At 37.1% G+C, this 13,004-nt stretch overlaps 1 protein-coding gene across 10 annotated transcripts in view; it reads left to right on the forward strand.

Moving 5' to 3' along the window:
- SLC4A10 (solute carrier family 4 member 10) overlaps nucleotides 1–13,004 on the forward strand; it is a 167,657-nt gene that overhangs the window by 87,301 nt on the left and 67,352 nt on the right. For all 10 annotated transcript variants that reach the window (XR_005257653.1, XR_005257652.1, XM_038143541.1 and 7 more), the window contains 2 exons: nucleotides 529–675; nucleotides 10,124–10,262. Coding sequence is in view for 8 of the 10 variants with exons in the window: in XM_038143541.1 (XP_037999469.1) it covers nucleotides 529–675; nucleotides 10,124–10,262 (286 nt within the window). In the remaining 2 variants the exon portion in view is untranslated. The remainder of the gene's footprint in view (nucleotides 1–528; nucleotides 676–10,123; nucleotides 10,263–13,004) is intronic.

The raw sequence follows: 13,004 nt of genomic DNA on the forward strand, positions 1-13,004 counted from the left end.
TTGTTTTTCCTTTCTTCTTTGTTTTTTATTCAGTGAATTTCCCACAAGAATTCTGTCAGGGTTTGGCTCATAAATAGGAATGAGTTTGATAAAGTTCTTGTACACACAAAGCAAACAGCAACTTTACCAAATGTTCAATCCAAAGAGATCCATGTGTCTCTTTGTGTTACTGTTTTGGAAGACATTTAACAGAACACCTGCCTGGCTTTAATGAAAGTTCAAATACAAAGATGCAAATTTGAAGGAAAAAACCGAATCTGGCACTGTATCATAAAGATTTCAGTAGTAGAATTTCTTCCTGTATCAAGGGGTTGTGTATCTGTGATGCTTAATCATCATTATTCAAGTCAGTACTGTTATGACTATTAACATTAGAATAATCAATATTATATAAATTCAAAATTATCGTAAGAATGATACCATTAATGCTATTAAGGATATTTATACTTTTGTTATAACATAGTTCCTTTCTCAAAGACTCCTTTTTTTGCCTGTTCCTTTCTCAAAGACTCCTTTTTTTACCTGTAGGCCATCGAACATTGTTCATTGGGGTTCATGTGCCACTGGGTGGAAGAAAAAGTCACCGACGCCATCGGCACCGCGGGCACAAACACAGAAAGAGAGACAGAGAGCGGGACTCAGGATTAGAAGATGGGAGAGAATCTCCTCCTTTTGGTAAGACAAATTTTAGTTTTGGATCGGTCTTTAAGTAATAAATGTCAGCATGGTTGTGCATAATCTGTCCTGTTATCACTTGGACACGATTAGCAGCAGGGTTTTGGAGAATCCATCAGAGTCTCTGCTGGTGATTCCTTCCTCTGAACAAATCCACTGAGGGGCGGCAGCCAGTGGCAGCCAATACATGAGAAAGCTCAGTAGTTTCCAGCACTGAAGGAGCACGGTGGGAGCTGTTCCTGAGTGTTCTCTTGAAGACAGACTGCAGCTACCACTGAGAGGGGAAGTGCTTTATGGCACCAGCTACCCTCAGGGTAGGCTCTGGAGTATCTGCCCCTAAAATGTAACATAGAAGAGCCATGGTCCTTTATGATTAGTTTTGTAATAATGTTGATGTTACTGAAGCTGCAGTGTTTTATCAGATTGAAACCATGATCTAGGTTGTGTTTACCTTTTTCCTAACATGACACTATAAATGTGCCCTTGTAACATGGATCTGCTAACTGTGGACTTGAGAAAAAAACAGGTTTTACCTTTCAGTAAACAAACCTGATATGAAACTCCTAAAGTTCTCAAAATTTTAAGTTAGTAAACATTACAGAGAAGAAGGTAGTCATTAATAAATTAGCCAAGCTTTGTCTCAAAACATGAGAATATTACATGCTGTTCAAAAATAAAAAGTGCATGTGATGAAATGTCCAAGGCTATGGAAAGTGTTTAAAATATAATGGAAGCATGTGTAGAAAACAATTTGCTAGTGTGCTTTTAAATCATTTGGGAAATGTACCAGTGTAATTTCAGGTTATAGAACAGTAATTATAAGACTTTCTTTTAATCAGAAATTTGTATTTTGTATGTGGAAAGCTTTTGAGCAAGTATACTGTAAGTGGTGATGGTTAGATCTTGAAATTCTCAAATCACAATGATTTATTATACTGAGAGTAAAACAAAGTCAAGACTTTTTCAAACTTAGCAGATACAAGTTATGTTTTGAAGACTGAGCAGTGAAGAAAAAAATTGGCTATGGTGGTTCTGTCTGGAATGGATTTCAAATGTACAAAGACCCAATACTATATGGAAACCAGTTTCTTGGAGAAAAACAAAGTTCATAAATTATTAAAACAGTTTTCAAAAAGAATACGCATATATACATATAAAGTCAGATTAAAAAGAAACAATTGAAAGTTACATTAGCCAAGAAGTGAGATATCTTGAACTATGAAACAGTGTCTTCTGTTGAGTCATCTGGTTTTATTTAAGTGCCAGTATGTGACACATTTTGGCTGAGAATTTAGCTCTGTTCTTTCAACTTCTGGAGACCTAGGCTTGTGTCCTTCTTAATGTCAAAAGTAAAAAAAAAAAAAAAAAAGAAGAAATTAACTGGCTGAATCTGTTCTTAATAGTCTTTGACATTTGTGCATACAATACAATGCAATGTTGAACATAATTCTGTGTTAGGTAAATCAGCCTATGTTCAAAGGATCTCTGAGGGTGAAATAGCAGTAATATGAAAAAAGATGGTCTTGAAGTAGATTTGTAGCTTGATGTTCACTGCACTTATCCTCTGGTATACCTCAAGAAATGAGTAGAGATCTGCAGTTTTTAAAGTCACAATTTCACCTTTAAAGGTTTTATAGTAACCAGTTCAAGGGTGTGTATAAGTGATGTCACTTGACAGACAAGTTACAGGCCAGAAACATGGAAATCTTTTCTGGACTCAGACTGCTGAAGATATTCTTTGAAGTACTTGGTTGATAACAATTCAAAGAATCCAAAGATAGAACCACAAATCTGGAAATATCTAGTCTTTTTACCCTGAATAATTATCTGAATAGTAAATGTTGAGGGTTTTCCCCCTTGTCTATCTGACTCCTGGAAGTTGGGCCAGTGAAACAGATTTTGAGCTTTGACATTGGTCCATCCAGGCAGAAATGTGGCATTCTATTGACAAGAGTGAAAGGGATTTGTATAAGCAAGGCAAATCTTAAAATGCTACAGTGATGGTGAGATTAAGCATGTACAGAACAAGCAGGAAAAAATAATACAGAGATGAATAGTAGTCTGTATACACCTCCTTCTTTCACTATGGTTTTTCCTTACAGGAGTTTCAGACTTGCTGTGCTGCCTGGGGTGTAGCATTGCCTTTAGAGAGAATATAAGCATGGTTTTTCTATGCTTTATTTGCACAGAGGGAGCAACAGATACTTCCCACACTAAATCTGAACCTACTAAACCTCAATAAGCTTTTTAGCTGTTCTTCCCCATGACTACAAGTTTCTAGCAGTAACCAGAAGTGAAGGAAGCTTGAAGGAAGACAATTACTCTTCCTTTTTTTGATGTGTAACTCAATATGAGGGACTGTATTACCTGAGAGAGTAGATCCAAATTAGTCCCTTAATTTATAAATCATTCTGATTTAATTGAGCAAGCAGAAATGCTTAGCTCCATCTTTCTATTGACACCTTTTAATGCTTTTCTGCCAAATAGTAGAAGGCTGTGTGCTTGGGAACTGTGAGGGAGGAGGGGAAAGAAAAAAACATTTTGATGAGCAGGTGCAAGAAGAAAAGATGGAGAAAATAAGCACTGTGAGACCAACTGATGGAAAACAGTGCTTTGAAGTAAGTCAGTAAAATACATAAGGATTTTTATGATACAAGAGAATAAATTAGCAGTGTTTTGAAGCAGTGAAGTATGAAAGGAGATATAATAAAAGCAAAAGATCCAACAACTGAATAATAGAGATTCTGAAACAAGACCTGAAATATTCAGACATGAAGTGCTCCACATTGCTCAGTTAACCCAGCACGGGATAAAGCATTATTTTCTGTCATAATCTATAACTGTGTAATTTATAACTTTATCTGTGCTGTACCATCACGTGCAGCCCTTGCTCTGCTGTCACTGCTCCAGGAGCTGTGCAGTGCACCTTGTGCTGGGGGGCTCTGTGCCCCCCATGCAGAGTCACAGGTGCCACCTGGTTCCTGTCCAGTAAAAACCAATTCCTTTAAGTGTTTTCTGTGTATCAGCATGGGTAGAAAACACCTCTAGTCAGTGCAATGACAATAGGGGGAAGCTTCTGGGTAATCCCTTTGAATCCTGGCTGGGAAAGCTTTACCAGATACTTTCTGGGAAGGTTTCTGCAGAGAATAGATTTTTTTAGAACATTCTGACATTGACTCATTAGCTTTTTTTTTAATCTCCTACTGTCATTTTTCAAAAATAACCCAAATGTTCACAGTGTACAGATTCAGAGATAACTCCAGATCAGACAAATAATATGCAGGATATATACTTAATGGGATGAAAGAGCATCCTGTCATTTAGGGGCACAGATCAGGTACTCAGGTTTGGGTTTTGTTTTCCCCACACCTGATTCTAGCTCTCTGTCTGTTGCCTCTTAATGAGATGAGGTTGTAAAAGGTGTTTCCATTTTGCAATAATGATGTGCCTGTAATGGCACAATTTACAGATTTGATGGTTTGCACATTTGGAGGGTTTTTTGGGTAGTAAAAATTGTAAGTTAAGTGATTTCTAGTTTTCACCATCTTGTCTCTTAAATTTCTTCTTTTTGAAGAGAAGGAGAAATTCAGTGCATTTATCCACTCTGGTTAAAAATGCAGTAGTGCTGTTTGTTTTACTGGAGAGGTTTACTGTTCTCAGCTGAAATGCTGCTGTTGTAATTAAAGCCCTAGTTTCATTTCTGCCTTAAGCTCCCCTTCTCCACAGTTTTCCTTGTGGGGTAAAGTATTGTGACTCCTTGAGAATTAAATTAGGGAATTGATGCATATTAAAACTTATTTGATAAAAAAAAGGCTCTTTCTAGCCTGGGGCATCTCCTTGGTGCTGCTTGTGAGGGCAATGGGTGGCAGCCCCTGTGGGCTGCTGGGCCACGAGGCTCTATCAGTGCCGTGGGTCGTGGTGGCACTGAAAGCCTGGTGCACATTTCCCTTTGGCTGGTGGGGTTGCACTCACTTGTGTGCATGTGGATTTTAGTGGCAGTTTTCTGTGGCTTTTTTGATATCTGTTATTTGCCTGTAGCCAGTGAAACAGCTTTTTGGTACTCATGACTTAAAGATATTTAATAGCTGTTTTAAAAGTGTGGAATAGGAAGACTTTGGCTCTGAACAGGGTGTCTTTAAGGACAGGTTTTGTTGAGGGTTAAAGTGAACACAGCTGTAAGAGCTGGGGTTTGATTATAGCCTCATGTGTGTCCTGGATGAGTAGACACTGTTGAAGCTTGTGGAAGGTTTGTTCTTTTAAGAAATCTGGATTTAGTAATCCCTAGTTTTAAAGAGGCTTAAATTTGTAATTCATGATATTGGACATGGCAAGGCAGGCAGGGCAGCCCTGGAGGTGAGCCTGACACAGGACTGCACACACAGCTCAGGAAAGGCTCTGAAGGTAATGCAGGCAAAAAAAGTGAGTTGTAAAGTGGGGCCTCTTTTGGTTAGTAGAAGGACCTGAAGAAAATAAATGTAAAAGACTCAGCTGGATGTATCTGGTACCTAAACTCAGGTGCTGAACGGTTATTAGTGGGGTAAATTAAATTGTTTGTAAAGAGTATGGCTGTTAAGAGAATTCACCTACTCTTAGCTATAGGCTTGTGTGAGGAATGATGAACTCGGAAGTTTGAATGTCTGGGCAGCTGTGGCACGGATTGCTGCAAATCTAGATTAAAATAATGTATCATAACTGCAGTTCTAAGAATCTAGCAAAAAGAAGATAGTTAAAGCTTAAGAATTGTCCATATTGTCAGATCCAAAAGATATGATTATTTGCCATAGACCTGGGTTGATGGAAATAATTCATGTCAAGAAAATGCTGGGATAGTTCCCTGAAGCAGATTGTTCCTGCAGGGATAAAATGCCAGAGCATAACCAAAGGAATACTTTCTCCAAACCCAACATGTGGTTTCTAAGGTCTGTGAAGAGATTTTCAGAAGTGCTCTGTATGGCTGTTGGCTATTTTATGTGGGATTTAGTAATGCAAATTTAGTTTAAAATTTTAATAAGTTTTCTAATTAATAAAATTGAATTTATGATCCTTACCTGTACTGATTGCTGAGCTAAGGGCAGGGTCCAATCTGCAAAGGAAGAAGGTTAGGGGAGAGTCCCCATCCACCACTTCTGTGGTGAGTGCAAGCAGGAGGTTGCTCAATGTTTGTGTCTGAAATGATCCTTTCTTTTCTCTGCTCCTGTGAATTTTTTATATCATTTCCCCTTGGCTTGTGAGGGATTGTTATTAATGTCAACTGTGTTACACTTGTTAATTCCTAGTCTGCTGTTTGTCCTGTACAGTGAGTAATAAAAAATTAGTTTGCCTAATTAATATTATTTTAATGTGGATGTAGAAGAGCGCAAAGCATGGATTAAATCTTGTATATGTTGCTTACTATTTTATGTTAATTTCTGTAATGAAAGTTTTACTTTAATAGTTAGCATGTTTATCTGCTGACCCCAGTAAGAAGTATTTGTCTACTAATTCTATCCTTAAATGCAGGCTTGACAAGCTGAGAAATACAGGGAGTGTTACATACAGGGGGAAATACATCTTAGCACTCTTTCTAGAGTTTGTTGAGAACAGAGGACAGAATTTAGATACATTTTCTATGTACTGAAAGCTGTATTTTTGCTTGTGACATCGCCTGATGGATTGTGTGCAGTTCTGCCTGATGGCAGGGAGCTTTGTCCCATTGAAACCCTGGCACTCACTGAGCAGGTGTGGGTTACTCTGACTGGAGTTGTGGAACAGAAAGTTTGCTGGGCTGAATTTACTTGAAGGGACTGAGAGTGATCCTCTTTTGTTACCTCAGACCAAGTCTTGATTTTAACTTATTCCCTTAGGCAAGAGGGAGCAGCCCTGACCGAGAGTTGTGGTTGCACTTGGGGTTGTTCTCAATGGGGGAAATGCCAGTTATGATTCCTTTCTGTTTGTGTTTTGCAAGGTGGGAAGGTGTTGTGGGACTCTGTTTGCCTTTACCTGCACTCATTGCTGTTCCAGAGAGCAGCTCTTTGTTTCCCTCTGGGAACTAGGTTATTGGAAATTCTGGCTTTCAGATCTGCTCTTTTGGTATGTCTGTGCCCACATCTTGCATTTGTTTTAGGGGTGTTGATGCCTGTACAAGGTGTCATAATATAGAACAATATATCAGGTTTCTGCAGGATCACTCCCTTTTTGCAGCGCTGAGTCCCCCTTTGGATTTGTGTGTACAACAACAGCTTAACCACCAGGTCTTAATTTTTACCCTTTTATTAGGCCAGTGGAATTAGCCAGATTTTAAAATGTGGAATGCTCAGTATTTGCATGCATACAATGAATTTGAGGTATCAGAGGTAGTTTGGATGCATGTGCTGCACGTGTGAAATGAGCACAAGTCCAGAGAAACCCAGGGATAAATCAGAGGGGGTGGTGGAGCCACAGCAATCACAAAGCTGCTTCAATTTTCCTGACTGAGACTGCTCATTGGCCAAGTAGGAGTGCTTGTTGATGGTACCCCAGCTCCTGTTGTGCACTAGGCTTTCTACCCAGTTCTAGCTGGTCGTGGAGGATTTCCTGAACTGGTGATGACCAAGTTACATGGGAGAATCATCAGCTGCTTATTGTGAAATTTTAAATTCATGTTCTTTCTGATAACTCTGATATAAAACAACTACAGTGATAGAAATACTACTGTAACTGATTAGTCTCAGTAATTTATTTTTTTTAAACTGTAATCTAGATTGTCTTCGTTACTTTTTAGAAATAGCAATAATAGTATGAAGGATTTTTTTATGCTGGCTGTGCTGCTTGAAGTAGGGATAGACAAAAATAATATTCAAGCCAATTTCTGTTTGCCTAGACTACAGAAAACATTGTGTCCTAGTTTGCAAATATTATGCTTCTGCACTGAGGATTAAGTTATCACAGTTTGACAGTCAGCAATTGAAGTATTCTTCCATACTGATTTTGAACCACATATTACTAATTTTCTATATAACATATTAATGACATATTTGGTATTTATTACTCCTGTGAATATGAGCCAAATCTATCTGGCATTGCTCATGAATAGTCCTGTTAATTCAGTTTTACAAGTGGAACCAACAGATCTGTTGTTCTTATTATAATTTTCCTATTGTTTATGTCTTTTAGGGTTTTGTCCTTGAAATAAAATTATTGTATCATAAAGCAAATGAGAACTTCTTTTCAGTTTCAACTTGTCTGAAAATGAAGCTGTGATTTGCAGGTTTCAAATATCAATAGAAATCACAGCAGTAAAGAGAGACAGAATCTAGCTGCTATTTTTACTGCTTTGTTAACAAGGAAGAAGATAATTTAGTGCATATTTTGTCATTTCTATAAACGTGGTGCTTAGGGGTGTGGTTTGGTGGTGGACTTGGCAGTGCTTGGTCCTGATGATGTTAGATGTCTTTTCAACCTGAAAGATTCTGATTCACTGCTGTCAGTCAAGTAGCTTGTTACACAGAAGACCCAGTAAGAGCAAATTACTGCAGTGAGGTGATTCCTTGTTACTGCTCACCTGACTTCAAGAGGTTTCTGATCCTCTGCTTTCCTCCCACGCTGAAAGCATGTACTTGCATGAGGATCATAACTGTCACAGAGCTGCAGCTCTGCTGTGCAACACTGCTCATTTATTACTTAACAGTAGCAGTTGCTGTAAATCAGTTCTAGTGCTGATTTTATCAAGAGTACAGGGTGTTCCTGGCAATGCTTATTCTCAGATTCTAGCTGCAGTCCAGCTCTCTACCAAAGTAGATTGTTTTCCATGTTCTGTTAGTAGTCATATGCACAAATCCTTTGTAAGTTCATATCTCACTGAATTTTGTCCTTCTGGAAATTAGTTTTAAGAAGTTGCACACTTCTTAACTAGAATGTACTTTATAGTCTCAGATTTAAAGAAAAAAGTTGAATATTTTTAAAGAAAAAAGAGGACTGAACAGTAAGAGAGAAGAGAAAGCAGAGAAAGGGTCAAGTGGAGGAGTTTCTTGGTGTTCTTCAGTGATTCACCAAAAGTAATTCCTTTAGCTGTACCCCTTGCAGTTCCATCCTCTGGTTCTTTCTGGCACCTGAGTCCAAACATCTCTTCCTACTCTCTTGTATTTCTCCTTGGGTTTAATTTCCTTGCTTTGTGAAGGAGTAAATAGGCTTTACTGCTCTAGATCTTTACACTCTGTTAAAGCAAATAGACCTCAGGTGAAACTTGTCATGTATTGTTTGTGTTTCCTTGCTGTAGCAAGTTTAGTACTGCTATCAAAAAGGTATCTGTATTGCTGAATTTAATTTTCTGTGTCAGTGGCCCATTTAATTTGTTTGGATCAGAGCTGTGTTTTCTCTTTCATTTGCATTCAATGGGTGTTATAATCTCATTTTTTCCCAATATTCAAAGAGCTTTAGGACCCTGTGCAGTGATGCTCTTTGCTGTTAGATGGAACACTGTAGCTTGTCTTACAAATATGTTATAGAACTGAACTTCATTTAGACAATGTTCAAAGAATCACTGAGCTGTTCTGCTGGATAATCAGTTTTTCAGTTGACTGGCAGCCTGGCCTCTCTCAGCTCTCACAAAGGACTTTTGGTTCCTTTCAGAAATCTAAAACACATTAGCAGAAAAAGCAGCAATGAGGCTGTGCTTCATCAGAATTTGTTCATTTGAGATTTGCATTTAAATAAGCAAATAGGATATAGGATTTTTTTTAATATAGCACTTGAGCTATGAACACTGAATATACATGTACTTTAAGATGCTCTGTGAATTTTTGAGTGAAAAAACAATAGTATGTCTTCAAAAACATATTTAGCCATCTGCACTGAAAGGTTATGAAGAAAATTAATCAGTAACAATATTGAAGGGAAGACAGGAAGAATAAAATAAGGAAGCTGGGACAGATTAAGAAGTTTTGTATCTCAAGCAGCCTAACCAAGTTGAAAGAGTTAACAAAGGAGCAATGGTCAAGTCTGCAATTGTATATTCACATTAGGCAGGTTTCATTTGGTTTATTTCTCCTACAGCAAAGATTCCACAGTTAGTATTCTGTCTTTATGGCCTGAGATAGATCTGCAGATGTAGATTTATGAAGTGGTAAAGTAGATTTTCCTAACACTGGAGTAAAAGACTTTTATCAGCTTTATTCATCTTTATCTGTGCTGCTTTCTGTGTGTCTTTTTTTTCCTGGGAGATACCATTCCAGCTTCCAATGCACTCTGTTTCCATGCATGAGGTTATATCTTTGGAAGAGTTTTTGAAAAGTGGACTTGACAACTACAGTAAATGAAGAGATCTCAATCTGAATGTGTTTGTGTGTAATTGAATGTTCTTACAGCAGAACTGTAATTTTTTTTGTGTGGCAGTAAGTGATATGCATGAACACATGTGGATAATCTCATAACATTTATTTTCTCAGGGCAAGAAAACTGGTGTTTTGGACTTGATATTTTTGTTTTTCTCCAGATACCCCATCACAAAGGGTGCAGTTTATTCTTGGAACAGAAGATGATGATGAGGAACACATTCCTCATGATCTCTTCACTGAGCTTGATGAGATCTGTTGGCGTGAAGGAGAGGATGCAGAGTGGAGGGAGACAGCAAGGTGAGCATTTTTATAACTTAAAAATTATCTGTGGGTATTGGTTGCTGGTGTATTGAGGAATGATTGCAAAGCTGTAGCAAGCTCAGGGACAGATTTTGGACATAAAGCTTAAATAAACCCATAATTTTAATCCTTAGTGCTAGTATTACAACAGCATTCATCGTTTCCCAGAGCCAAATATTTTCATTTGGATTTATGAATATAGGTCAGAGTGAACACTGATGGAAAAAAAATGATGTAAATATACCATAGATATGAATTAAAATAATTGGGTCAGTTCATATTTTATCTTCTAATTTAAAGAATCTTTCAAACTTCATATTTTGTTCGAATCCTCAAGAAAGTGGTAAGGGAACCATCATAAAAAGATTAAAGCAAAGAATGAGATTACTTTTGGAGCAATAGAACTTATACATATTCTAAGTCTCCATGAACAGTTTGAGAATGAGTATTCAGTGCTGGATTATTTTATTTCTGCAAAATTAGTGGGAAAGACTTTTAGATTGCACTTCTGCTGAGAAAAAAAAACAATACTGGTACAGAACTTTTCTTTTACTTGTATATTTTCTTTCCTTGAGCATTTAAATGGGAGATAATTTGCTTAGCTTCATTAAGAATTTACATTTTACAGCAATCTTTACTTTTCATCTTGAAGCCTTAATTCTTCCTGTCCTTCTCAGTTGTTGACATTGTTCCTCAGTGGTGCCCAAAAGTCTGTGTAATGCATATATTTGGTAGAATATAAATTGCAAAATTTCTGGAAGGATTTTGTGGGGAACTATGTATGTGGGCTGTTTGACATGAACATGGGTGGTAGTTTTCTTTCTAATTTTACTGCAAATTTCTTCTTTCCCAGAGGGCCAAAAATTTTTCTATGACCTTCCCTTCCATTATCTGTTGATAGGCAGCATAGACAGATGCTAAATATAGATTTTTATGTGTAGAAAATTCCCATATGGGGATTGTGCTGCAAAAGGAAGGCAGTAGTGTTCCTAAATAATCTTATTAATATTCAGAGAGAGAAAAACTAATCAAGGTAATCATTTGCAATGTTCTTATACTGATTAGGAATACATAGAACTTCTCTAGGAGGGGTATCAACTTCTGTTGAAATTAAAAAGTAAAAAGCACTGTATGTTATGTTATTTTTAAGCAGGGAATTAGTGACTTCTTTAGTTCAATTAAAAAATCCCTTTGAAAATTATTAAAGAATTGTGTTTCTGAAAACTATAACAGTTTCTGTCAGCAAGTGGTTCTGATGAAGATAGAATTCAAAAGGAGTAGGTGAAATAAATTTCTGTTTTGGTTGATCTATCTATACCTCCTCACCCTTCTCAATTGTTGTTTGTGAAATGAAGAATTAAAAATGTTTAATAGGAATGAGATTGTTGAAAAAAGACAGGACGAAAACAGCCAAGAAAACTATGTTTTTTGAGCTCAGAAAATACGAGAGTGACATAATAGGTAATAGTAAAATTTTCATTAGCTTTAGCAGTGAGATGGAAAAAAGGACTGGCCAAGAAAAATGGTCTTTTTCAGTTTGGATCCCCAGATTTCAGACTGCATTTGACATGGGGTGACTGGTTAGAGAAGGAGGAGATGGCAAGGAAATTACCAGATTCAAAATGAAGATAAGACTCAAAGTGCTTCTCTGTGCAAATAAGAGGGTGCAATAATTTCCATCACAGAAAGGAGAAAGAATGTGTATTTAATGGGTAGGGCAATTCCTGTCTCTCTGAGTCTGTCAGGTGTGCTGTGCTAATCCAAACACAGCAATACTGTTAAAGAAAGGATAAAAAAATGGTCGGGGCAAACAGAGCCCTTATAGACCAATTTCAGAGCCGTGCAATGCTTGAAGGAAAGAAAAATTATAGACTTGGAGATAAGTGGAAAATTGAATAAAATGCAATACAATGGTATGTCATGTCAGACTAAGTTAATAATGCTCTCTAATCAGGTAATAGATTTTTGTTTTTCTGACAAAGAAAAAACAGTGAATCTAAATTTTTCAGAGTAAAGCATTTGCTATGGTACAGCAGTGGGAATGTATTACTTAAACTGCATTCTACTGTAAAAATTCTATTAGCAGGTCAGGAACTATTTGAAGAGGTGCAGCAGGCCATGCTGAGAGACTATACTATTAGTGTGAAAGGTAGTGACAGCTAACTTCTGAAGAATGAGGCTTAGTAAATAGATTTATTATTGAATTAAAAAATGGGATTATAATAAGGAAACTTGCTGATAATAAGAAATTAGGAGGTATTTATCCTCTAGAAATAGATAAAGGTATCATACACAAAGAACCAAGTGGCTTTGAGTAGAGTAGTAGAAATGGATGGTGTTTAATATGCAAGATCATTAGAAACTAATAGAGTGGGTCACTTTAAATACCTGTGGTTGATTCAGGACTTCAAAATTATTGATTTGACTAAAAGCATGTTATGGAGAAGATACAACATGAATTTGTTGCTGTTCCCGGCTTATTGTAAGTTTTTCATCTGTGTGCAAATGTCACTTGGAAATATTTGTAAATCTTACTGTTTGGCTTTGGATGTAGTTTCAGGTAGAGACTAATTACAGTTAGTGAGCAGAATGGAATGAATAACTTGGTTATGTTGATATAGGGATAATTTCTTTTTCCTCCATCAATTGATTTCAAGCCAGAAGAAACACATACCTTTTAAAATCAATAGTCATTCTTACAGTAGTTTTTGTATGTGGCCCAGCTGTACAGCTGTGCAT

The sequence above is a fragment of the Motacilla alba genome, chromosome 7 (assembly GCF_015832195.1).
Source record: "Motacilla alba alba isolate MOTALB_02 chromosome 7, Motacilla_alba_V1.0_pri, whole genome shotgun sequence".
In the NCBI taxonomy this organism is placed as follows: domain Eukaryota; kingdom Metazoa; phylum Chordata; class Aves; order Passeriformes; family Motacillidae; genus Motacilla; species Motacilla alba.